Raw genomic sequence first — 25,391 nt, 5'->3', positions numbered from 1 at the left:
CCCGGAAAGAAGAGACGTGTACAAATGACGACAAGTTGACCATTAATCGAACTGGGTCTCCGGTACAAGGTCCGTTTCACGCTTCAATTGCGACAGGATTTTCAAGGCGTACCGATTCATCTGAACATAGTAACACTAGCCGTCAGCCGTGCATTCCTCCAAGACCTAAAAGCCGATGGCAACGCTTGATCCTACTTCGGCGGAGTTTAAAGGCAGGGTCGACGCCCAGAGCCTGCTGAATGGACACAACCACACTTGATTAACATTCACGCACGTGAGCATCAGAGTGGATGGGCCCAAAGTCACGAAGGTGCTGCAGATTGACGAGAAAGAGACGGTGGTATAATCTCGCAAGCGATAAGTGATGAGGCAAAGGCGCTACCGACGTGAGTAGGTCTGTTCGACTGGACATGAGCAAGCGCAAGCGCTTAAGTCGCCTTGCTATTGAGAATATCGGCATACTCAATCATCATGGGTACCGCACCGCAGAAGACGCGCGGGTTATGATCAAAGTATCGCTCCGCGGCGTGAAATTGCCTAGTCTGTTAAGGCGACAGAATCCCTCAATACAACCCTCGACGTTGTCGACAACTTCCATATCCAAATAAATCGTTGTATCGTTCATCGCGGATGAGATCCAGACTGTTTCTGCAATTGGGGCATCGGTGCAGGTATCTCCCAAGCGAGCAGTGTTTGGCGATTCATGAGGTCGGGTCGGTCACGGCCGGGCGCTCTGGGCTGGGAATGTCTGGTCTGGTATGAAATGGCGTCGGAGGTCCATGACGGGGTGACCAGCAGTCACGGGACTCCCTGCAGGGATCCTGCTCAGCCACGACTGTTGCCCAGCAAACGCCCATGATAAGGATACCTAAGCAATGGATGTCCTGGAATACCGCCATCAACAGGGCCCAAATCGCAGAAACACGTATCATGGAATATTCCGACGCCGAGAGAGGAAGCGGAAGGTCGGGCGGAGTTTCACTACAACAGCGCCCGCGCGATGGGATGGAACTCCGACCCAACAGCGGCATAGCCGCCAATCGCGCTTTAGCTATGTAACGACGGACACGGAAGACGGCGTTCGTTAGGTATGCCAGCAGAGGCTTATTCACGTGCTACTATATGACTCAGCGGAAGGTCCCTTTGGACAGGGGATCTCAAAGTTTAACAGAGCTTTCATGAGGAAAAGACGAATGGGACATGGCCGCATTATCTAAAAACAATAGAGAACGCCGAAACATCTAGAAACTACCCTACGCTACCTAAAGAAACGATTGGAGCGATGATTAGCAAGCTAGTCCCTTCTTCCCCAGCGCCACAATTACTCGTAACAGAAACGACTCAAAACAACACAATACCTCAATCTCCGAAGAATCAGAACGCAATGAGCCGATCCCCCGAAGGACACTCCGAACACGCCTTTGCACCTTCTCAAACCGCATATACCCACACGACTCGCTCTCAAGGTGGTTGAACAGCCCTGCCAGCGCGCTAAAGGGCTTTGCACAGCCCCGGTTCGGACAGTGTTAAACCTGCTGCTTGTGGATGGGAGAATCCAAGTGCTGGTTCAGACTGTTCAGCTGCTTGAACTAGCGATGGCAGAGATAGCATTTGTAGTTGTATCCGTTCCAGGACTGGCTCGTCGCGGCGTATCTGCCGTTCTGCTCGTCTTTCCAACTGATCTCCTTCTAGGTTATCACGCCGTGGGGATCTCGCGCGCGGATCGGCCGGTAGATGCTTTCGCGGTCCATGCTGGGTGCTGCGGTGCAGGAGCCGGTCTCGAGGTGGTGGAAGAGTCCGGAGGCCGTGGTGTAATTGGACTTGCAGAAGGGGCAGAGTGTTGGTCGGCCGCGGTGGAGCTTGAAGTTTAGGTGCTGGCTTGGTCAGTACCTGGACGACGAAGGACCATGGCCGAAAGAGAAATTAGTCATACCGCACGAAGGTTGTTTTCATTCTGAAAATGACGGTCACATGCTTTGCAGTAGTTCCGGTAATGGCCGAGCGCGTTCATGTGTTGGACCATGGCCGACTGCGAGTAGGATGTGGCGTCGCAGGTCTCGCAGGGCCAGCTCGGGGCCCAGTGCTCGGTGGCGTCCATGTGTTGGTCACAGGCCTGGTGGCTGCGAAAGTCGCGGTTGCAGGTCTCGCGTTCGACCCAGTGGTCGTAGTCGTCTAGGTGGTCATCGAGGTCATCGCGGAGGGAGAAGGTGTCGTTGCAGTATTCGCACTCGTACATTGTGTTGGTGACAAAAGGTGAAGCTGGTGCTGGATAGGACGATGGTCAAAGCCTGGGGGGTGGAGCCTGTGCCTGGTGCCTGGAGAGCCAGTGGATCCGTTTGTTGACTTCCCCACTAGGTAGGTATAGGTACAGTACCTTGCAACTCCGACTCTCCAACTCTCCAACTCTCCAGCACACCCGTCTCTTCATCCTTCGATTAACCTTGGAATACTTGCTCCAGCATGTTCATCTTTCTAGAGTTCCTTTGCTGTCACGCACTCGCTCATTCACCATCATAGTTTCCTTGGCACCTTGTCTCCAATCGTCGAGCCCCTCAATACCAACCCCGCACTGCCCCGCAATGACCAGAGAGCTCCAGTGTCATCGTTCTTCCTAACTGCACATTATTGTTAAAACACCATCATGGAGGTTTTCGTGCACAATCTCCAGGGCGAGCTGAGCAAAGAAGCCTTCAAGTACCAACTTGAGCCTTTTATGCGGGCCCTCGGTGCCACCGATTACGATTGTGAGAAGCCGACGAAAAAACGCTTCGGCCGCATTCTCTTCCTCAAAGCATCGGACGGCGAACGGTTTCTCGCTCGACACGGAGAAGAGTTTCGAGACGGGAATTCGCGACCCATCTCCAATTTGCGCATCCTCGGACGCTATGTGTTCTGCAAACCCAGCGACCGGAAGCCTGACGCGATCGACCTTCGAGCGCTGGCCAACGAGATCGAAGAGCGAATCAATCCTTCACGCGTGACCGAGCAAGAAGAAGCGGGGGTGGCGTTTACTCTGGTGAGGTCCAGTTGCGGATACACAGCCTTTTCCGACAACGAGTTTGCGTACATCCCGGAAGTGCAGTGGCAGGAACACGGCACCTTCGTCTTCAAGAAGCGCAACCTGATCGTTCAGTTCGCCCTCTCTCATCGACGAATCCGGATTCCTTTGAATACCATCTATGAGCTTGTGTGGACCAGCGCTGGGTCAATCCTTATTACTTTGACCACCGTCCCCTTGTTCTTCGAATTAGACGACACCTCGCACGCTCGCCTCCTTTCGCTGGGAGACTCCCACCGTGACATCGTTGGCCAACGCCTTGTATACGAGTTTCAAGTGAACCCGGTGGATCTGGAGAAAAAGCTCGGTGAGGTGGAGGATCGGGTGACCGTTGTTCCTTCCGATGGCAACTGGACCGCTGCGGGTTACAATTACAAGGCGCTCCACGCCAACAGAAGCTGGAACTCGCAGGTCCAGATGCTCAAACGAGAGTTGGCTCAATTGACTAAAGATGCATTACTACCGTTTGGGATACTGTTCCTACTACAGGGGCTGGTCTACAATGCATACCTTCCTCCGTCCATTGTTCTCGACCTAGCGAACAGACTGAACGCGATCTTCAAGGCAAGGAAGACCCAAGGGAAGCGAGCTATCTCAATAAGCGCTTTCAAGAAACTGTACACCTTGGTTGGCTGGCCCTCGCCTCACGGGGATCCCGCAGAGTTTACCACGCAAGGATTGCTTGATATGATAACGGGCAGCGACCAGGAGCTTCATGACGAGGTAATTCCGACCGAAGGCTTCTTCCGATCACCTCAACAGTTTGCGTATATCCATAGAGTGCAGGTCACGCCTTCTCGCATAACGCTGCATGGCCCTGAGGCGGAGCCTCTCAACCGAATCTTGCGACGCTTTCTTAACTATCACGAGTATTTCATCCGCGTGCAGTTCTGCGAAGAGGACGGACAGGATGTCCACTTCAACTTGAAGATCAATAACGACCGCGTCTTTGAGAAGTTTAAGCGTGTGTTTCAGGATGGCTTCCAGATTGCCGGCCGCACTTATACATTTTTGGGATTCTCTCATTCGTCCTTGAGGTCTCACTCCGCCTGGGTAAGTCCCCTATGTCTAGAATCACTGTGCCCTTCCTGATGTGTTCAGTTCTCCGCACCATTCATAGACGACGATCAGAAACTCCAAACCTATTTCACCATAATCACAGCCATCGGAAAGTTCTCCCATATAACCTCACCCGCCAGATGCGCGGCCCGAATCGGACAGGCCTTTTCGGACACGCCCATCGCAATCAATCTCAAGGAGGGTGGGATCAGTGTGTGGAAAATACCAGACGTAGAAGTCAACGGGCGAGTCTACAGTGACGGTGTCGGAACCATTTCCCAAGATGCGGTCGATGCCATACACAGTGTTTTGCCGTATAGAAAGGGAATGCCGACATGCTTTCAGATACGACTAGGTGGTGCGAAAGGCATGTTAGCTCTGGATTCTAGGCTTGTCGATGCCAAGATATATATCAGACCATCCATGATCAAGTTCCAGGTTGATGAGATGACGCACGTCGAAATTTGCGACTCCGGATCGAAACCTATTCCGTTGGTTCTGAACCGGCAAGTAATAAAGATCATGGAGGACATGGGCGTGGATAAAGAGTGGTTTTTCAGGCTCCAGGGGCTGCGCATCGAGCAGCTTCGAAAAGCGACTGCCACTACGAGGAACACAGCAAACTTCATCAAAGGCCAAGGCGTCGCCGATTGCATTAGAATATACCGACTGTTCTTGATATTTAACAGCGTGAACATAGACTATAAGGACGTTCCCTTCCTCCGAGCCGTGGTTGAGGCTATGGCCCTTCGAGAATTGCGGCTTTTGAAGCACAAGGCACGTATTCCGGTCGAGAAGGGAATTACTCTGTTCGGTATCATGGATGAAACTGGATTTCTGCAAGAGAAGGAGGTGTTTGTCACGTACGAAACTATGGACGGCAGATTTGCAGCGCCACCTGGTCACTGTCGACTGCTGGTTACTCGATCTCCGGCATTACACGACGGCGACATTCAATACGCATACCACGTGCCTCCTCCGGAAGGTCACCCTTTGAGAAAGCACAAGAACTGCATTGTCTTCAGCCAGAAAGGCGCTCGGGATCTTCCAAGCCAACTCAGCGGCGGAGACCTGGACGGCGACCTGTACAACATTATCTGGGACACTGCCGCCGCCCCGAAGCACGTCTTCGCGCCAGCAGACTACCCCCGGATTCCGCCGCTCGACATCAAGCGCGCGGTTGAAAAAGAAGACATGGCTGACTTTTTCGTTGACTTTATGCAGACTGACAAGCTTGGAGTTATCGCAACCAAACACATGATCCTGGCCGACCAGATGGAACTCGGAACGTCGCACTCAGAGTGTAAAAAGCTTGCGCAGCTGCACTCGACAGCAGTCGACTTCTCAAAAACTGGCGTCCCCGTCCGGTTGGAAGAAATGCCGTTCGTTAACAGGAACAGGCCAGATTTGTAAGCTTCTGACTTGTAAAATTCATATCGCTTGCTAATCCAGGTAGCCTGGCCCCAGGTCCTTTGACCGAGATCCATGACAAGCTAGACGTTCAACTTGAAGCGCGCTACGTACACCCCTTTCCAGACGACGATATCGACTCGGCGCCGGTACACAAGTATTACCGCTCGGAGAAGATCCTCGGGAAGCTCTACAGAACCATTGATGAACATAAGATCTGGAAGAAGGATATTCACACCACAAAGAAACCTAACCCGACCACTGCGTGGAAGCAGTTCGGCAACTCGTTGACGAAACGATGCATCGCACTTGGCGCTTCAGTAAACTGGAAGAACCATGTCGAGACAGCGCGATCACTTCGCTCAGCGTATGAACCACCTTCTCAGGAGTTACCCAGTCCTAACAGTCCATTCAGATACGAAGGTGCCATTTCCACCGCAATGAGCAATTTCTCAGAGCACCCCACCCGCCCCATCACCGAGCTCGAGGTGTTCGTCGGCCAAATTCTCAACAACAGCGGCGTACAGACCCGCCGACAGCGCGAACGGTCCATCAAGCTCAAGGACGAATTCGACGACACCGCATCCTGGATTCTATCGCAGATGCGCCCTTCGGGCCCGCTCACCGGATACGAAAGTCAGTACGATCCGCTGGAGCGCTGCCTCGCTTGCTTTCATGTTGCGTCCGAGAACAGACAACCCCAGGGTCATAAGGACCGAGGATGGGAAGACCTTCACAGTTTCAAGATTGTTGCGGCTTGTGCCGTATTGATGGAGGTTGAAGAGCTCGAGAAGAATGCGCGGCTCTACGGGGAGAATGTGCGGATGTCGGCTGTGCGCGCATCTCCATTTTCGGACGTCGATGAAGACAGCGACCGTGATTCTGACCGCGCCCGTGCTTTGAGATATACTCCCATGGCGAATGGTGGGGACTGGACGATCGCTGATATCAATGCCATGCTGCGTCAGATGAAGCTTGATACAATCACTTGATTGCATGTGGCAGCGACACTGCAATGTCTTTTCGGGCGACGGATGTATCCTGTATGTAACCGCAGCATTTGACTGTATATTACTGGCTCTCAGAATAGAGTTGTTTTTACGTAGCGATTCCTTTGTTGAACGAAGTGCTCCGAAGCTTGCCTCGGAGTAGATACCCATCTGATCCTTGCAGTGCTGACACTGTATCTCTAGATTGATCAAGCATTGACCTACGCAACAGGATACATCTTGCCTAGGCGTGCGTCCACAACGCTCTGGTACGTACACCGCCCCTCCCTCTTCCTGATGTTATATACTAACCTGAAAGTCAGCATCAAGGCTAATATACGTTCTGTGAACGCAAGGACCGGCCTCGCCATCACCCAGGAGCTCCTGTGGTACAGCTCTAGCTCCAGCTGCGCCTGTGCCCCTATTCCACACATTCGGCGCATTTCAATTCCAACTGCAGAAGCAATGAAATGCAGGGTTTTGCAGTTGCAGCTGCGTGCGTCGATCTCGACATGCTCAGATGTACGGCGTACCTGCCAAGTGTACTTGGCGAGGATAGTCGCTTGTTACATGGTAGTGCTTTCTGCTGGTCTCCTGGAGAATGGATGACTTGGGTGTATGCGCGGTTTTCTGCAAGCGTGTAAGAACTCCTGCTTGCTTTGACAAGGAGAGTCGGAGTGTGGGAGCATCAGATAACGTTGATTACCCCAATGAGAACTTCGGAGCTCTGGGTCGCGATGGCTGTATTGAGACCCGAACGCAAAGCAAAATATTGTCCGGAAACAATGCCCTTCCAATGATTATGATGGAGTTGCAAAACCACTTCCTGCTTTGGTCAAGTCCTCGCCTATTCAGTCGTGCCTAGCGCCATATAGGGGATTCTTCAGGTTGCGCCCGCTGCCATGTCGTATTCGACACGAACCGCTTGTTCCACGACAGATTATATCGGAGTACTTCCGGTTCTTCCTACTGGCCGTTCATGCAGCCATTCCGAGGACCCGGGAATTGCTTTTTCTTCAGGGGCTTGCAGTTTATCGTCTCTTGTGAAGTTGCGCTTCACATTCCAAGACAATGGTTATGTGGTGAGAAAGTCGCTCACTGTCAATTTCGCCTCGAATAGCGGATACCCATAGTCTTCCGTGAGGTTCAACTACAAATGAACCATCTCTGTCAAGTCTGCACTACAAGGTACGCAAGCTTAAGGTTCCGTCAGCATGGGATCGACAGCCCTAACCTGGAGTACCTTCCTGCATGCCCCTGCTGCAATTGATAGATAGTCCGCCTAGTAGACGCGACTCCGAGCCAATGGAAAACGCTGGGTCCCATGGCCGCAGGTGATATTGCTGACATGCAGGGACAGACCTTGACATTGTATCATTAGTGGTGCACGTCCTAGAGGCAAGAAAAGGCGCAAGGTTTACGAATCATGACTACAGAAAAGGGGTATACTGTACTGAACCCAGATGACGTCAAAACGAAACGATTTCCCAGCATATAAGCGACGGCCGACCTACTTCACACTGCTCAGTCCCAGCAGCAGTAAGTATTCCTCTTCACTGTCGCCTCTCGGCTCTCTGACAACACACAATGCACGTCCTCACCTGCATCGCCGCCTTCGCGGCTCTGTCCCAAGCAGCCCCCATCCGCCCGGGCTTCTCCTTCGACTATGAGGGCCCTCGACTGGGCCCAGGGTTCTCGGGCTCCCAATCGAACGAAGTATCGCAATCGTACTCCTCGAGCTCCGCGAGTCAAGGTGCATACTCAGCAAGCTCCGAGTACGCTGGATCTATTCATTACAGCTCCGACGACCCATCTGAAGGCCCAGTCGGCGCAATCGCCCAGGGCCCCCTGAGTCTCGCGTCATCCGCTGCCGTTCAGTCCAGCCTTGCTGTCCAGTCCAGCCGTGCCGTCCAGTCCAGCCTTGCCATCCAGTCCAGCCTTGCCGTTCAGTCCAGTCTTGCTGTCCAGTCCAGCATTGCCTTTCAGTCCAGCTTCCCGACCGCCTCTGTCAACGCTGCCCCCGTCGCTAGCCCTAACGCCGATGATGAAGGGACTCTTGTTGAGCGGGCGTGGACGATGACTGCTGCGCTTGCCGCCCGTCAATCTGCTCCTGCCCCAGTCCGTGGCAGTGGGTCCAACGACGACAACGACGACGACGACCACACCACGTTGGATTCCGAGGCTGACACCGGGGCCAGTCCCACAAGGTCTGCTAACGCACCCAGCCTCCCAACCCCCCCTCCAGTCCAATCGCCCTTCGCTGCTGGTGGTGCAGGAGTCAATGGTCCCGCTGGTGCCAGCGCTCAACTTCCCAGCGGCGCCCCTGGATTTCCCACCGGTGGTCCTCAAGCCCAGGCTACGAATGGCCCCGCGACACCTGCTGCTCCGAGCGCTGGTGCCGCTACTGGCAGTGCAGGCTTCAACGGTCCCGCTGGCGCTCAATCCCCGACGGGGCCTTCGGCGTCCGGCCAGGGCCAGATGCAGGGCACTGGTACCGACAGTTCCTTCGGGGCTAGTGCTGGCGGAAGCTTTTCCGGTGGACCGCCCTCCATGTCACCTTCGAACGTTCCCGCTGATCCTGGCGCTGATGCAGCTGGTACCTCCGACCAAGCCCAGGACTCTGGTGCCGCGCCTGGGCTTCTACTCGGCCTTGGTGGATCAAATTCTGGTGGAAGTGGGAGACCTTCTGGTGCCCCCACAACATCCCCGACGGCTGCCAACGCTCAGGAAGACGATGCATCCGGCTCCGGAGGCCTGCTGAGTGGCCTTCTTGGCAGTGGATCTGGCGACGATGGACTCAAGGCGCGACAACTCCCAATGAGCTCTCTGTCTGGCGTTTCCGGCGACGCTTCGAACCAAGACGACGACCAGGACGACTCGACGGGACCCCTCGGGAGCCTTTTCGGAGGCCTTGGCGCAGCCGGTGGCCAGGGCTCTGGACCAAGTGATCCGTCTTCCCCCTCTACCGCAAGCCCTTTCGGCGCTCTTGGGGGCTCCGACAACCAGGATAGCGGCAGTCCCACTGGTGCCGCTGGAGGACCCTTCAGCGGCCTTGGTGGTATTGGTACCGGCGCTGGTAGTGGCGCCAGCCAGCAAGATGGTCCTGCTTCGGGCTCCGGCGGCCTAGGTGGTATCCTCAAGCGTGCTGGCTGTGGCAAGAACCGCAGGCAACTTCCCACCGGCTCTGGTGCTGGGTTCCCGTCCGAGATCGGTTCGCCGGTGGGCACGTTCTTTGACCTGCAGTCTGCGGGTGCACAGGGGGTCTCTTCGTGAGGTCGCTTGCATGGTACGTGTTTTTTGGACATTGATGTTGTGGGTAATCTAACATGGATTTTCTCATTCGAGATCGAATTGCGCTCGAAGAGGAGAAAGGAAGCGTCCTGGCGGGGTTGATGTTCGAGGCCGGTTAATGTAATACTTGCCAGGTGGATCCTAGTTTGATTTTGTGTTTATGTTTGCATGTATTGCTGGATTTTTTGAGTTTCCAGCTCGTTCCTGTTCCAAGTCAGGGCCGGGTTACGCGGCGTCGTTCGTTCTATAGATATACCCTACTGTCGCTACGAAGAGATGAATTGAGTTGCTTTGCTACTTTGACATTCGGCAATACTCTCCTCCTTTCGATTACCCTTCTCACGTCTACCTACTGAGTACCCTGGAATCCCGCGGTGCATGGTTCATTGCTTGCCCGACCAGCGGCAGCCGTGCTAATAAGGTTGCATGTGTGATGTAGTACCTACCGTAGCGCAGACAGTAGGTACCATAATATTTCCGCGTCTAGTGCTACATACACAAGCTGTTACGTCGAGGTAAAAGCGACTGCCTTTAGTCTCTAACACGAGATATTACCCCGAAGTCCTTCAGCCTACCCGCCAACTGAGTATATGTCTTTGATTCGGCATATATACTCCCTCCACCCGGGATCTGCCCGGGAGTCTGTCTTAGGCTATAGGTACTGTGCTAGACTGGTTAAGGGTCTTGTTAAGTGTTATATAATATTATCCAGGAATACAGCAGAATAAATACTGAGTACCTGCACTAGGGCTGGTTTTTGACAGGGAGTAGGAGATGAACAGAGGGCTCCATGTCCGCGCATAGTCCTTGGCTATCATACATATATTTCATCTCACTTGGTTGATCAGGTGTGATTATGCAATGCTGATGAGAAATTGGATGACAAGACGTCCGCCTCCGGAGATGATTTACTGATTATTCCTGGGCTTGTGGGATGTGAATGGACCTCGGCGTCCTAGCTCTAGCTCAAGGCAAAGGGCATTGCCGTATGTTCCTACATACCAAACCGAAGCAAGGGTAGACTTGCAACCTCTGGATTGGCTTGTCCCGTATTGGCATACTATGGCCCCCTAGTTGTGCTCTTTATGGTATGGTACATATCCATACGGATGTCGGAGAGTCACGAGGTTTAATCATGCCTTCTTATCCCCTTTAACAAGTTCATGTTTCCTAGGTGTACGTTTGAGCGGTACGCTGAGGGTCACCATCCGAGGCGAGGAGACAACCTTGGAAGGTGCGTGCAAGTATCAAGTATTCTTTAGCACGGGGAAGGCACGGTATCGGATGTCATCAGGAATCAACATCAAAAGCAAAGCCTCACAAAACTGTAAGGCCATTCAAAGCTTTTGGTTCTTCCAAGGCTGTCAGGAGGTGGCCAGGAATTAGGTTTCGAGAACTTCGCCACAATTGCCTATGGGCTTGGGATGGATGGCAGATCTCACGTCTCCCATCAAACTAAGATTAGCATCCATACCACGATAACCCCCAAAAATCAAGCCCAGCATCATGGGTTTCTAGCACATGCGAATGTCCCTGTCGTTTCGTTCACTGCAGTGTCTGATGTTGCCAAAGGTCCAGGTAGACGAGGGTCTAAGCCCCCTTGACGTAGTGCGCCGGAGTAAGCGCCTGTTCAATAGCCTGCCTTGATTAACTTCTAGAGGGTTGCGATATAGAATTTCTAGCAGTAGGGTGACGAGTGATGATGGATTGCCCATGCCCATCAGCCCCACGGTGCCTGCCATCTATACAACCCAAGCCCCGAAGTGCAGGATGTTCCAACAACTCAGCACGCCCTCTCTGGAACCTTGGGGAGGGCTTCTGGAACCTTACGTTAGGTAGAATAAGATCGACGGTCAGACTCGATCAAGACCTTCGAGCCAAAGGTCAAACAAGCCTATCCCTTCCAATGTCATTCTCAAGGCGCGTCGGAGTTCGGACTAATTTGCACTTTGACAGATGTCAGATGCTCAGGTCGAACACCGCTTGAAGATAGCACGGTTTCGGTTGGTGTAGCTTTAGTAGCACAATGATTACCGCAGGGATATCTGCCCAGCAGTTGAGGTGTTAACATAAAGCCCTACCCTCAGAGCTGATTAAATTGTGGTTACCTGAGACGGATCTAGTATTTGATGCCTGTCAATGCGTCTCTAAGCTATGTGGACATTATGTAACGTATTGTTCACCGAGGATATTATAAATAGCGGATTACCATTAATACTTGACATATATGGGCTGAAGCAGGAATCTCAGTACAACGAGATAGAACGACACTTGGTACTCGTTAAAGAGGGCGTCAACGGGGCATGAGGCGGTCATGGGCATAATAGGTTAATGCCGACGTGTAAGAGACCCTACTCGAGGTCCGGGCGTTCCGGCGTGACGGCATTTGCTCTTTAACAACACAGTAAGCTGCTGTTAATGGTCTGCTGAGCTCTTTTCAAGAGGTGATCCTTGAACATATGATGTATGCAAGGGGTAGCGGTCACATCTTTCAACAGCCGTGGGGAAAAGCCTACGGTACCTATGTGAGTTCGCAAGGCACCCTCTAACCGAAGAAAGCCTGTACTAAATTCATGTATAACCACCATGCTCTCTGGCCATTACATGGTTGGTCTCATGCTCTTACCAATTCGAGGGAGAATGGCCCAGGGACCAGGGCGATCATAGGATATAGCTTGTTGGCCGACCACGAAGGGAGCTGTTGCCAAATGCTCGGCCTTTAGCGTTCCTAGGACGTCCTGGGTAGCTGAAGCGCTCCCATACTCATCAGATCTCTGCCTATAATTAACTTCATAGGTCTCCATAGGTTGTTCCATGCGCAAGCTGCATAACCTTAAACTACGGTACCATATTACTGCACAGCGTGTTTGCTTCTTCTGCGGGTGTCATTAGGTGCGCACCTGCACCTGCACCGTGAATCTGGAGCCGGGAATTAAGGTTCCGAGACATGGCAGATCCCATGCTCCATTGTGAATAGGGACTGGCGCAGAGCAGGGGATCTATTATTCTTCTCGTCGGCCAGCGCAGGGTGAGAAATCCCGCGGTATGATAGGACAACTCGACCTGGCCTCGCTGAGCGCGCTTGTATCGCCGATACAACTAATATTCATAAACAAACAGGTTTCTTTAATATCCCTAGATCATTCATCATCTCGTTCCCTACCTATTTTGCATCGCTTGTATCATGTTAAACATTAAATGCTACGTTGGCTGCTGTTGTGCACTGTCCAATCACGTGTACTCGCTCCCGGAACTAGCCCTAACTCACCACTTCCCCCGCAGGTTGTTTGTCTGCCAGGGGCTTCGTACCACATGATTAGGAGCTCTTGGATTCTGTGATCTCGAGCTATGTTTCCAATCTTCTTGATGTAACTAATGTCACCGTGGCGATCTACTAATGCGCAGGCAGTCTATATGCAGAGTATGTAATGGTATAGGTAACCCGTAGATGACGCAGTCAGCTGGCGGAATAAGATTTTGATCCTGACCGGTCCAAAAAGGCCTAGCACACAGTAGCAATATCACCTAATACATACTACGTACACGGGCTGTCAGCATCAAGCGGGGTTCCTGTAGGGTATTGCCTATGCTGCCGTGATTTTGTGGGCGTACTCAAGCTAGAAGTAAATAGGTAATTCTGCATAGGCTATGTCCCCATCTCCTATTACGGTAGACCGGGATAGTTCAGCGTTTGTAGGAACCGCTTGCTTCTCAGCATCTGGCGAGAGCGTGGGAGCGTACCTGATTCCATCTTAGTTTGATACACTTGCACAATAAAAGAGCAGCATAGGTAGGAGTCAAACGGATGATCTAAGTACCCATGCAGCACGCGACGAGCAGCTGATCTGGGGTACTTGCGGGGTACACTTATAGTAGTCAGGAATCGGACCCGTCTTGAGCGTATATACGGCCACTGATAGGTTAAGATAGGGTCGCTACCCAGGCAGATGCGTCATTGCTGATTGTGTATCATTACCCTTATCCGTCAGAACCGAAGCATTGATGCGTGAAGGTCCTCAACCATGCACATAAATACAGCGACGGCCTCCGTTGAACTTGAGTTGTACTCCCTTCTATGCAAGCCAATCTATCCATTCACAGATTACCTTCTAACGGATACTGAGGTCAGAAACCATCTCCTCTATCCACCCTGCAATATCTGAGAATGATTTTTGGTATCTTGACCACTGTCCTGTCTTTGGCTGCGGCCGCCTACGTCGCCCCTGCTAGCTCCTCAGCAGCAGGCAGTCTCGCCCTCGAAGAGCGACAGGTGTGTTTCTCCCCCAACATATTGGAATCCGCATTTGTTATAATACTAACACCTACCCTCGAAGAATCGCTGTGAGGTATACACCCCCACCGCACGCATTTCAGCCCTAGACGATTTCTAACTGTACCACAGACTGTCCCCTTCAGCGAGGCTCTCTGCTCGAGTCTGTACGTTCAAGACCATACCCTAGCATCGCTGTCTTGTTCTAACAGCTTTGCGGCTATGCACTCTACCTTTATCGCACTACTAACCCGGCATACGCAGGGGCGCGGAATACGGGGCGTGCTATGCCATTGAAAACCAGATCCTCTGCTGCACTGTAAGTGTACATATATTGGCGCCACCTTCAACGTCCAGCAAACGGCAGCTAATGCCTTTTCTCTTGGTATTAACAGGAAGAGTGCTAGCGCGTTGGTTGCTCGAGGTCTACTTGGGGGCTTGCTGGCTCTTTCGGCCAACTTAGGTACATGATATACAAAGCGGTGGGCTTTGAGGTTGGCTTATCTGCAGGGCCGCTGGCCAAGGTTATCTAAGTGGGTATGGTAATTAGCGACGTGGGGGCCTTACCTCTGGCTAATATCGGTGACACCTCAAGATACCTGGCTAACGGAGTTCCGCCATGTCCATGAACCTAACGGTGGCATATCTGATATTTATCAGTACATTAGTAGCCAGTAGCTACGTAGATACACAGCCTACGCCTTAATTGCAACATGAAAAACTCAACCATATTTCCTCAATAGACCATTGCTGGAGTATACATATAGGTATCTACCCCTTCCTCCCATTCTGATACGCCTCATACGTAACCGTCACCTCATCCGTCCTCTCAATCCCCGCCGCCCCCCTCAAAATATCCTCATCACTCCCATTCCCGCCTCCATGAGAGCGAACCGTTTTCTGGGCCTCGTAGCCATTCACAGTGCCCAGATCCGTACTCGCGATCCCGAAATCGTCGACCTTCCCCCCGGACTTTGATGACGAATATCCCGAGCGCCCGAATCGGCGCTGGGCGTACATGGGTAGCTGGTAGGAGGAGTTCTCGTTCGAGCTCCCTTTGTTCGTGCCGTATCTCAGGCGGGTGTAGAGCGGTCGCAGCACCGGGATCGAGGAGCACATTATCGTCGCGGTGCTTTCGGTTGCGGACCAGATAAGCATGGGGACTGTGTCGTCTACAAAGAGAACAGTCAGCGTCTCGATCTTCTTGCAAGGAGGGGACGGGATGCATGACGTACAGATATATTCCTGCGCATTCAAGCCCGAGAGGGCTTCTGTGCGAATGATACCGCAAATTCCAGCACTAAAGACATGAGATGTTAACCTAGGTCAAATGTCCCAAGGCAGGGTAGGGCCGCATACAATATCCCCAAACTCAGCCCACAAGCCACCGTAATCTTCTCTTTATGCTTCATGTTCAGATCCCAGACCACAAACCACGGCAATATTGCAAACGCAAAGTCCATCGCCACGAACCACGATCCGACCGTGTACCCGATATTCGAGAAATTGACCCAGCAGGTTCCCGAGACCGTAGGATTCCAGCTCCGCTCAACCGGGGAGCACTGCACGATGGCCGTGATGCTTGCGAAGAGTGTAATTATGACCGTAATAACAAGGCAGACATGGATGAACGCGATCTGAATCTTGTTTCGGATGATTCGAAGGAGGAACATTCCGACCGCGCATTTCCCGACGCCTATCACCATTATACCCGCGAACTGGCTGAGGATCTCGTACTTCATGGCTTCAAAATAAATCGTGTTGTTGTTCACTTCTGCGTAGAGGCGGCCGAGGCCATATTTGCTTGCCAGGGTGACGAAGATCGTGTAGAGGAGATGGAATACCTGGTGACGAAACCATCTGTCAGTTACCGTGATGGCATTTTATACTCCCCCTCTTTGTACGCATGCTCCCAGTTACTTGCACTTACCAGCGCAACGCAGCAAAGATAATCGTCAGCCCCAACTGCATTTAGGATGCGATGCCGCGTATACAACCGCAGCGCCACAAAGAGCGCAAAGATAACTGCCTCCATCCAGAGAACGCCATTGACCATAGGCCCCTGACCGCCATAGTAGCCCATACCGAGTGATGAAAGCCAAAGGCGCACAATAGATGAAGAGTCCGAGATGTCGGGTTTTATTGGCAAAATGCAGGAAAGCAGGCGGCCCAGGGCCGGGGGACAGCAAACATCCCCCGCTATCAAAGGCGCGCAGGATTCCCTGAAACACGCCACTCGACCTCCCCAATCCTGATGCATCCTGGATGTCATTATCGACTTGACACTTGACCTGTCAACTGCCGGCTGTCAATTATGGAGTCGACCTATCAACCACGAGGATCCGTCGAGGGCTGAACGCGCTTGGCACGGACCAATACCCACTTGGAGCCCCCGGCCCGCGCAATCCGCCTGCATATCGCTGCCGAGTTAGGGCTCATGGCGTCTGCCGGTCCCGATCGGGCCTACCTAGTCTCCAACATCGCGGTTTCTATCGGCTGTGCTTTAGTCGATGTGGACCGCCACATTTTTGACAGATAACGGTGCACTGCCCTCTGAACGTTTTCTCTGGGGCAGGCGGGTGGAGATGTCATATATCTCGTGTGGAGCCCGGCATCCATTAGACGTAACGGGCGACCCGGTCGTGTTTAGCGGCGCAGCCAATGCAGGCTATATAAACCGGCTGCGTCTCAGGGGGTGCTGGGTGGTCTGATACATCAACAGCTCTGAAAAGACATTCGACCAGTCAAGCCAACTCCAGTCATACTCACCATGTCCCCCAGTTCTCAAACAGAGGAAATCATTGCCGGCCTCGACGCCATTACGCCCGAGGCATTCAGCGCCAATGAAATTGAGCGATTGCAGGTTCGTGCTGCGGCGCGTCGACTTCTAGCACGACTTGAGAGTCCGTATGAGCGCGCTTGGGGGTTCTGCTTTGAGCATCCCGTTGTTTTTGCGGCGTTGCAGACGTGCATCGATGTTGGGCTTTGGAAGGCTTGGACTGCCGCGGGTGGTGGTGAGAAGAGCCTTGATGAGCTTGTGGCTTTAACGAGTCCGAGGGTTGAAACAAATCTGCTTCGTGGGTATTTTAATGGTTTCTTTGATCTCCGACGTAGGTTTGCTGATGCAGGTATTTAGGCCGCTTCTTTCGCCTTATGGCGGCGTTTTACGTCGTTGAGGAAACGGGCGTCGACAGATTCAAGCCCACGCCTTTCTCGTACGCCATAGGGGATGAGAGCACCAAGGTTCGCGCGTCGCTGCAGGCTGCGTGAGTATTTAAACCCCTTCGCTTGATACTTTTCTTCCAAGTTCTATACTTACAACACCTCTTTGACCAGATCATACCAATACATCGCCGCCGGCCACCACCTCCCCTCGTACCTCGCAAAAACCGCCTACAAAGAACCCACCGATGCCATCGAAAACAACTACTCCGACACAGACCCCGAACACCTAAATTTCTTCGGCCGGCTGCAGAAGACCCCCTCGCACTACGAAGCATTCACCGGACACATGGAAGCCTGGACGGCATGGAAGACACCCTGGACGAAAGTCTACGATACAGCTCGGCTCCTGGAGGGCGCGAAACTAGACAATGGCGCACCCTTTGTTGTCGATCTTGGCGGCAACACGGGGATCGATATCGGGCATGTCCTAGCCAAACATCCCGAGCTCCCAAAAGGATCTCTGGTCCTGCAGGACCTGCCGGAGATCATTGAGGTTGCGAAGGGGCAGGTTGATAGTAGGGTCACGGCGATGGTTCATGATTTTTTTACGCCGCAGCCGGTTAGGGGTTCGTCTGCACATTCCCCTTTCTTTCCCCTTCCATTTCATGGCTTGATGCTAATTAGAGAACAGGAAGCCGCGCCTACTTCCTCCACGCCGTGCTGCACGACTGGCCGGACGACCAGGCCACGCTCCTGCTCCACAACACGCGCGACGCCATGATGCCGGGGTACTCGAAACTGATTATCTACGACATTGTGCTTCCACCGCAAGGTGCTAGTATCAGTCAGACGACGATGGACGTTAACATGATGAGTCTGCTTTCGGCGGCAGAGCGGACGCAGGGCGCTTGGGAAGTGTTGTTGAAGAATGCGGGATTTAGAGTTGTGAGGTTTTGGCCGGATCCGCAGCAGTATGAGATGGTTATTGAAGCGGAGGTTGATGCTGATGTTAATGTTGATTTTAAGGGGAGTGAGGAGAAGGGGAAGGGGGTCCAAGCGCATTTGTGAGGGTCACGCGAAGGGCTATGTGCGGACAGTACTGATATCCATTGACAAGGTAGCCGTCCAAGTGTCTCTCGTTCGCAGTTGATATCCAGAGGAGAATATTTTGCTGTGGTGGTTGGAAGGATCCACGGACTCTATCTTAAAAAGCTGGATGACCTAGAAAAGTACCATGTGAGCTTACACCATGGATTTACTTTATATAGATCGAGGCGGAGAATACTCTTAGTCAGCTGCACTTATACGGATTCTTTGCACAAGGCAGTAGTCAGTAACTTTTCGGTCTATATCTCTTCATGTATCCCATTATTTATATAGCTGCGCTCGAGCCTACTTACCTTCCGCCAATGAAGCACATTACGCCGTTACCAGAAGAAATAAAATGCCCCCAAAGTGTTCTTCAAGATAACCAATGCTTCTCTTGGTGCCACAGTTCAGGGCCGTCGCTCTTAATAGCTCGGTACATACCTAGAATTCCACGGAGTATATACCACAACACGTGACAGACCTAGTGCTACAAACCGTCGTACCACTTCAGGGCTTAAGGGCGGAAGCCCTAACTTGGCTTTCCGCCAGAAAACTGCCGGGAGGTCGAAATTTGCGCCTCTCCCTTCCCAGATGGCCCGCCGGCTCAACTTGTTCCAGGCTCTTTACTGGTTACTAACCCTTGCATAAAAGATACGAGGTTATCTTTAAGCCACGCTTCAGCTCTTGGTACACTCCGGTGAATCGGCAGTTCAGTGCGGATACTTACCACCATGTCATAGTCTCAGGGGAAATCATGTACAAAGCCAATTTGGACACATAAATAAATCATTGTCTGACAACCAAAAATACAATCGCCAAATGGTGCCTCAGAACACATAGACTAACCCTGGCAAGTATGAAGAAAACAGCTCCTCATGACGAAGACAAAAAGACAAACATGCGATAATCAAAACGCCTAGAAACCAAGCAGCGAGTACCAGTCATATCCCCCAGTCGCTGAAGCTTGAGCATTGGCGGCAATGGTCGCATCAGCGACGCTTGAGAAAATCGTCGAGAAGGAAGTCGCGAACGAGGTGCTGAAGGTGGTCGGCGTGCCCGAGGCCCAAGTAAGGATATTGTTGATGTCGAAGCCGTGGTTCGAGGTGGCGGTTCCCGAGGCGTCAGCGCTACCAGATGCACTGCCTGATCCTCCAATGCTGGCAGATTCAGACGCACTGCCAGAACCGGATGCTCCAGCGCTTCCAGATACGTGGGCGCTGCCGGAGCCTTCAACGTCTCCAGAGGCTCCAGCGCTCCCGGAGGCTTCACCACCAGCTGAGGCACTAGCGGAGTCTTCAGCATTGCCGGAAGCCTCAGTGTCTGCGCTTCCAGAGCCCTCCACATCGCCAGAACCACTAATGCCAGCTGAACCGCCAGCACTGCCAGATCCTCCCACGCTTCCAGATGCTTGAGCGCCAGAGCCTCCAGTAGCGGTACCAGACGCAGAAGCCTCAGGACCGGTGCTCGTCGCGTCAACTCCAACCCCAGCACCACCAGACCCTTCAGCACTTCCAGATCCCTCAACGTCACCAGACCCTTCAACATCACCAGACCCTCCAACGTTACCAGAGGCACCCAGGCCAGCTGAGCCTCCAACACTGCCCGATGCTTCAATACCACCGCTACCACCAACACTTCCCGATGCTCCAGCGGCAGCAGCTCCCGTGGCGCTACCAGAGGCGGCAGCACCAAGGGCGCCAGTAGAAGTGCCGGACAGTCCAGCGCCAATGCCCCCAGAGCCTCCAGCACTTCCGGAACCACCGATGCTGCCGGAGCCTGCAAGGCTACCGGAACCTCCAAGACTGGCTGAACCTCCAAGACTTCCAGCGCCACCAGCACCAGCCGACCCAACGGCACTGCCAGATGCAGCAGCTCCTGCAGCCCCAGCGTGGGTCGCAGAAACACCAACTCCAGTGCCGCCAGATCCTCCAACAGCTCCAGATGCAGCGGCGCCAGCAGATCCGACACCTGATCCTCCAAGGCCTGCGGAACCGCCGACGGTAGCAGAGCCACCGAGGCCACTGGATCCTGAGGCGCCAGCTGATCCTCCAATGCTGCCTGAACCGCCAAGGCTACCAGACCCTCCAACTGCTCCGGATGCTTGAGCACCGAGAGATCCTGTCCCGGAGGCTCCCAGTCCAGCTGATCCTGATCCTCCAAGAGAAGCACTACCGGATCCTCCAATCGCTCCAGATCCGCCGACTATTCCGGAAGCTTGAGCACCAGCTGCACCTGTACCAGAAGATCCTAGGCCGGCAGACCCGCCGAGGGAAGCAGAGCCCCCAAGCCCAGCGTGGCCTCCAGCACTGCCAGATCCTCCAACCGCTCCAGAGGCCTGGGCACCAAGGGCACCAGTAGCAGAACCAGATCCCCCGACACCCGCCGAACCACCAACACTGCCCGAGCCGCCCAGACCTGCTGAGCCGCCCAGGGATGCAGAACCACCAAGACCAGCGTGGCCTCCGACACTACCCGAGCCTCCAACTGCACCGGAAGCTTGGGCGCCAGCAGCTCCAGTAGCAGATCCAGAGCCGCCGATACCAGCGGATCCTCCAAGACTACCAGACGCGCCGAGGCCGGCGGAGCCTCCAGCTGATCCTCCAACGCTTCCTGACCCACCAATGCCAGCAAAGCCGCCGAGTCCACCGTGTCCAGCGGCGCTGCCAGAGGCCTGTGCACCGGCAGCCCCAGTAGCCGATCCAGAACCGCCAATGCCAGCGGACCCGCCTAGGTTACCCGACGCTCCGAGACCTCCAGAAGCACCAAGCCCAGCGGAACCTCCTGCAGAACCACCAACGCTTCCAGATCCACCAAGTCCAGCGGCTCCAGAGGCTTCAGCGCCAGCGGCGCCTGTACCAGATGCAGAACCGCCAATGCCAGCAGATCCTCCTAGGCTTCCAGATGCTCCAAGGCCGCCGGAGGCACCCAGTCCTGCTGATCCTTCAACATGGCCTCCAAGACCACCTGCAGCACTGCCAGATGCAGCGGCGCCAGCAGCTCCGGTAGCGGATCCCGAACCACCAATTCCTGCCGAACCTCCGAGGCCTCCAGAAGCTCCAAGGGAACCGGAGGCACCAAGACCAGGCTCACCTCCCGCAGATCCCCCAACACTTCCCGAACCCCCGATTCCACCTGCGACGCTTCCAGAGGCAGCGGCACCCAGACCACCCGTGGCAGATCCTGACGCTCCAACTCCCGCGGATCCGCCTAAGGTGCCAGATGCTCCAAGTCCAGCTGAGCCTCCGGCAGAACCTCCAACGCTTCCAGAACCGCCCAAGCCAGCAGAGCCACCAAGGCCTGCATGACCACTAAGACCACCCGCAGCAGCACCGGAGGTTTCAGCGCCAACACCGCCGGTTGCAGTTCCGGAAGCGCCGAGTCCAGCGGAGCCGCCAATGGAGCCTCCAATGCCGCCTGATGCAGATCCGCCAATGCCAGCTGAACCGCCGAGACCGGCAGAGCCACCAAGCCCTGCGTGGCCACCAACGCCACCTGCAGCAGAGCCCGAAGCTTCAGCACCAGCGAAGCCGGTTGCCGATCCAGATGCGCCTAGTCCGGCTTCACCACCAAGGCCAGCGGAACCTCCAATGGAACCGCCAATGCCGCCGGACGCGGAGCCTCCAAGGCCAGCAGAACCTCCAAGACCTGCGTGGCCGCCAATGCCTCCTTCCGCACTACCAGATGCTTCCGCGCCGGCGCTACCAGTAGCTGTGCCAGATCCTTCTAGGCCGGCAGATCCTCCAATCGAACCTCCAAGAGAACCGCCAAGTCCGCCGGATACAGAGCCTCCGACGCCTCCAGATGCGCCGAGGCCTGCGGATTCTGAAGCAGAACCTCCTAGACCTGCGGAGCCGCCGACACCACCTGATGCTTCAGCTCCAAGACCGCCAGTAGCAGTACCAGAGGCACCCAGGCCAGCGGATCCTCCAATCGAACCGCCGAGTGAACCGCCGATTCCGCCGGACGCAGAGCCTCCAACGCCGCCTGAGGCGCCGAGGCCAGCAGCTCCGGAAGCAGAGCCGCCAACACCACCAGAGGCCTCAGCGCCGAGACCGCCAGTAGCTGTACCAGACGCACCTAGGCCAGCAGAGCCTCCGAGTGAGCCTCCAATGCCACCAGAAGCAGAACCTTCAATGCCCCCGGATGCGCCGAGACCAGCGGAACCTCCAACGCCACCTGAGGCCTCGGCGCCGGCACCACCAGTAGCTGTACCAGAGGCACCCAGACCAGCAGAGCCAGAAGCGGATCCTCCAATACCTCCAGATGCACCAATATCGGCGCTGCCTCCTAGAGATCCCGAGGCACTGCCCGATCCTCCAATCGTGCCAGATGCCCCAAGACCACCGGATGCAGATCCTTCGGCTTCGCCTCCAACACCACCAGAGGCGCCAGCAGAACCGCCGATACCAGCAGAACCACCAATAGAGCCGGATCCACCAATACCTGCAGCACCGCTGGCTTCGCCGCCCAAGGATCCCGTGGCGCTGCCTGATCCTCCAACTGTGCCCGAGGCACCGAGATCAGCGGACCCTTCAGCACCGCCAGAGACCCCGGCGGAACCTCCAGCAGAACCACCAAGACCAGCGGAGCCGCTCAGGGATCCTTCAGCGGATCCTCCAATGCCAGCTGAGCCGCCGACACCACCACTGGCATTACCACTAGCACTTCCAGACCCTTCAACATCACCAGAAGCAGACGCCCCCGCAGATCCAGAAGCACTCCCATCAGCCTCTCCGCCAGCAGCCAGACCAGCTGAGCCGCTACCGGAGAGACTGGCGCTCCCACCAAAGCTAAGCGAAGCAGAAGTCGAGCCCGAAGCCGAACCGCTGCCGCCGATGCTCACGGCGCGTCCGGAGAGAGCATTGGCCTCGGGGTAGGCGAGATCGCGGGTCGTGAGTTTGCGCGAGGGGGTTGCGGGCGCGCTCAGGGCGCCGGCGATGAGGGTGAGGACGAGGGCAAGGTTGGAGTTTGTCTTCATTTTGAATTTAGGATGAGATGTTTTGATTTGAGATTGAGAGTTGTGTAACGAGGGATCGGATGAGATAAGGTAAGACGAGATATGTCGAGCGAGTGGTGATAGTAAGAGATCAAGATTATGAGCGCAGCTCGTATGATCTGATTAGTGATTATAATTATAGAAAGGTCGTGAGAGAAACGAATAAGAAGCGAGAGAGGCAAGGAGATGGCTGCTGCGAGCACCGGATGAACGATTGAATATGATGATGAGGGAAAGTGAAGGGACCGGGCATGAGGGTTTATATAGACCCAGCTCATGGTGTTCTCCAAGGAACAGAACTATCTACAGCAGGTGCGACCACTAACTCCGAGATCCCGATGTCAGGGGCAGTTAGGGCAAGGTTCATCCGAATGCTGCAGCACCCGCGTGTTTCGCCATCACCCCCAGCTCCATCGCGTGACGCGGACAGGATGCTGAGTAGGAACTGGTCGGGTAGAGATGCCAGTGCTTGGACGAGAAGCTGGTGGAAGCTCCGTATATGCTTGTATTTTTAGACACATGGCTAATTGTGGCTCTTAGAGTGCTCCCAAGCGAGCCGTGTGGGGATCCGGGGAGCTACCAAAGTATCGAACGGATGTCTTTGATCCGAAATTGGCCATTGCGAGCGCTAGCATCGAATCAGGGGGGTTTGCGATAGATGGCAATGGTTCACGAGCACGAGTCATGGTGAAACTGAAGACTCCTGGGGCCCGGCACACCTGGGTGGTGGCTCCCAATCTTCGTATTCGTATGAACATAAGCAGTATAGTACTCTGCTAATTTAGAAGCTGGATGTCCTAGATACATACTCCAAGTCCGAATGCACTAGGTCAAGAACAGTGATCTTGTTGGTTTGGCCACAGGGTTTACGACCCTTGATTGAGAGACACTTACGGTAGGGGAATCTGGCATCAGCCACCAGGAAGAACGCCGGATCTCAGGGAGGACGCAGTCCACGCAATGCGATCCGATCTGATACAGACTAGTGGCATTTCAAACAACTCTAAAGCCTAATCTGGCATGTTCGATCAATGGTTCATGCGCGGTCTCCACAGCAGCTCCACAGCATCGAGTCAGGGTGTTGCGGCTGTTGTTTCACTTCACAACCATATATAGGCACGTTCCCAAATATAACCATCTCTTGCGAGGTCATCGTGCCGGGCTCAAGCTTTTGGCTCGGAGTCTGGCAGCTGTCGAGTCAAACTTAATCCCGAGCTTCTATTGTTAGACGAGTGCATGGGCGGCTCGGAGTTCTGACGAGACATCCGGGGTATCATCTAGGCCTTTCATGCAGAGTTTTCCCTGTCGCTATCTATCATTGCCACGGGAATTGTCACATCATCAGAGCGTTGCTGTTTATTCTACTCATCGTTGCTCTTTAGGACCGAGGAACACAGCCCAGTAAAGAACATGGAACTTTAGCTGGAGGCATAAATCAGAGTAGCCTGCACGTAGAGTTGGACTTGCTGCTATCGTGCTGTACGGTCTCCTGGTGGCCGGGCTGCATGATCATGCGAGCTTTCCAGCAAGTCAAGTCCGACATCCACGAGTGGCACTGGCATTCTGCAGCACGGGTCAAGACTCAAATGGCGCATCTTCGGGGGAACGTGTTTCAAATACTCTCTATATGACACCTTATCCAGTGGATCCTGCAGATCGCGAACGCCTGTATACGCGTACCTGTACTGATGTGCTTGAGCCTTGAGTTGCCTTCCAGGGCTGGTAACAAGCAGCTGCGGTGTGATCAAAGGGCTTTCTGATTGTGGATGAGTTAGGATAATGCACAGCAGTGGGCATAGTCAATGTTGCTTTGAGAATATTATCTTGACTCTCCGGTAGTTCTCAACTAGATGCGATCGTTTATGTGGTAACTTTTGGAATCTGGGGGTGGGTAGCGGAGGCTTTGGAGCAGGCAGGACGCATGGTCGTGATATCATTCATTATAACTAGTTATCTGGGCAAAACAGGATTACCATATTGCCGAGGGGAATGAAATACTGATTCTAATTCCTAGAGCCGGCGCTGTTAGATATGACTGGATGAAGACCGCGATCCACCTGGTTG

At 54.0% G+C, this 25,391-nt stretch overlaps 7 protein-coding genes across 7 annotated transcripts; 4 read left to right on the top strand and 3 right to left on the bottom strand.

Moving 5' to 3' along the window:
- Window positions 1–1,241: 1,241 nt before the first annotated feature.
- BDW74DRAFT_186870 (C2H2-type zinc finger protein) lies at window positions 1,242–2,236 on the bottom strand (the record flags this gene model as incomplete). The annotated part of the gene is made up of 5 exons (XM_073731333.1): window positions 1,242–1,253; window positions 1,407–1,491; window positions 1,591–1,661; window positions 1,701–1,874; window positions 1,934–2,236. The coding sequence occupies 5 exons, from the start codon at window positions 2,234–2,236 to the stop codon at window positions 1,242–1,244; spliced, it is 645 nt and encodes a 214-aa protein (XP_073581033.1).
- A 405-nt stretch (window positions 2,237–2,641) lies between these two features.
- BDW74DRAFT_186868 (RNA dependent RNA polymerase) lies at window positions 2,642–6,592 on the top strand (the record flags this gene model as incomplete). The annotated part of the gene is made up of 3 exons (XM_073731332.1): window positions 2,642–4,111; window positions 4,160–5,526; window positions 5,574–6,592. 3 exons carry the CDS (start codon window positions 2,642–2,644, stop codon window positions 6,517–6,519), a joined length of 3,783 nt encoding a protein of 1,260 aa, XP_073581032.1. The 3' UTR covers window positions 6,520–6,592.
- A 1,511-nt stretch (window positions 6,593–8,103) lies between these two features.
- BDW74DRAFT_180806 (uncharacterized protein) lies at window positions 8,104–9,789 on the top strand (the record flags this gene model as incomplete). Its single annotated transcript, XM_073729830.1, has 1 exon — window positions 8,104–9,789. One exon carries the CDS (start codon window positions 8,104–8,106, stop codon window positions 9,787–9,789), a length of 1,686 nt encoding a protein of 561 aa, XP_073581031.1.
- Window positions 9,790–13,972: 4,183 nt separating this feature from the next.
- BDW74DRAFT_180805 (uncharacterized protein) lies at window positions 13,973–14,484 on the top strand (the record flags this gene model as incomplete). Its single annotated transcript, XM_073729829.1, has 5 exons — window positions 13,973–14,077; window positions 14,142–14,153; window positions 14,210–14,244; window positions 14,342–14,396; window positions 14,473–14,484. 5 exons carry the CDS (start codon window positions 13,973–13,975, stop codon window positions 14,482–14,484), a joined length of 219 nt encoding a protein of 72 aa, XP_073581030.1.
- Window positions 14,485–14,846: 362 nt separating this feature from the next.
- On the bottom strand, window positions 14,847–16,195 carry BDW74DRAFT_62772 (uncharacterized protein; the record flags this gene model as incomplete). The annotated part of the gene is made up of 4 exons (XM_073733321.1): window positions 16,008–16,195; window positions 15,437–15,921; window positions 15,313–15,377; window positions 14,847–15,249 (listed from the first exon to the last, which is right to left on the bottom strand). The coding sequence occupies exons 1-4, from the start codon at window positions 16,158–16,160 to the stop codon at window positions 14,849–14,851; spliced, it is 1,104 nt and encodes a 367-aa protein (XP_073581029.1). The 5' UTR covers window positions 16,161–16,195.
- A 630-nt stretch (window positions 16,196–16,825) lies between these two features.
- On the top strand, window positions 16,826–18,629 carry BDW74DRAFT_62771 (uncharacterized protein). The gene is made up of 4 exons (XM_073733320.1): window positions 16,826–17,154; window positions 17,214–17,343; window positions 17,414–17,868; window positions 17,934–18,629. Exons 1-4 carry the CDS (start codon window positions 16,848–16,850, stop codon window positions 18,308–18,310), a joined length of 1,269 nt encoding a protein of 422 aa, XP_073581028.1. The 5' UTR covers window positions 16,826–16,847; the 3' UTR covers window positions 18,311–18,629.
- A 618-nt stretch (window positions 18,630–19,247) lies between these two features.
- Window positions 19,248–23,309, bottom strand: BDW74DRAFT_180802 (uncharacterized protein; the record flags this gene model as incomplete). Its single annotated transcript, XM_073729828.1, has 1 exon — window positions 19,248–23,309. The coding sequence occupies one exon, from the start codon at window positions 23,307–23,309 to the stop codon at window positions 19,248–19,250; it is 4,062 nt and encodes a 1,353-aa protein (XP_073581027.1).
- Between the last annotated feature and the right edge of the window lie 2,082 nt (window positions 23,310–25,391).

Source organism: Aspergillus multicolor, assembly GCF_047715735.1.
Source record: "Aspergillus multicolor strain CBS 133.54 unplaced genomic scaffold BDW74scaffold_24, whole genome shotgun sequence".
Classification (NCBI taxonomy): Eukaryota; Fungi; Ascomycota; class Eurotiomycetes; order Eurotiales; family Aspergillaceae; genus Aspergillus; species Aspergillus multicolor.
Note: the sequence above shows the minus strand (reverse complement) of the source record. Positions and strands in the feature narration are given on the sequence as shown.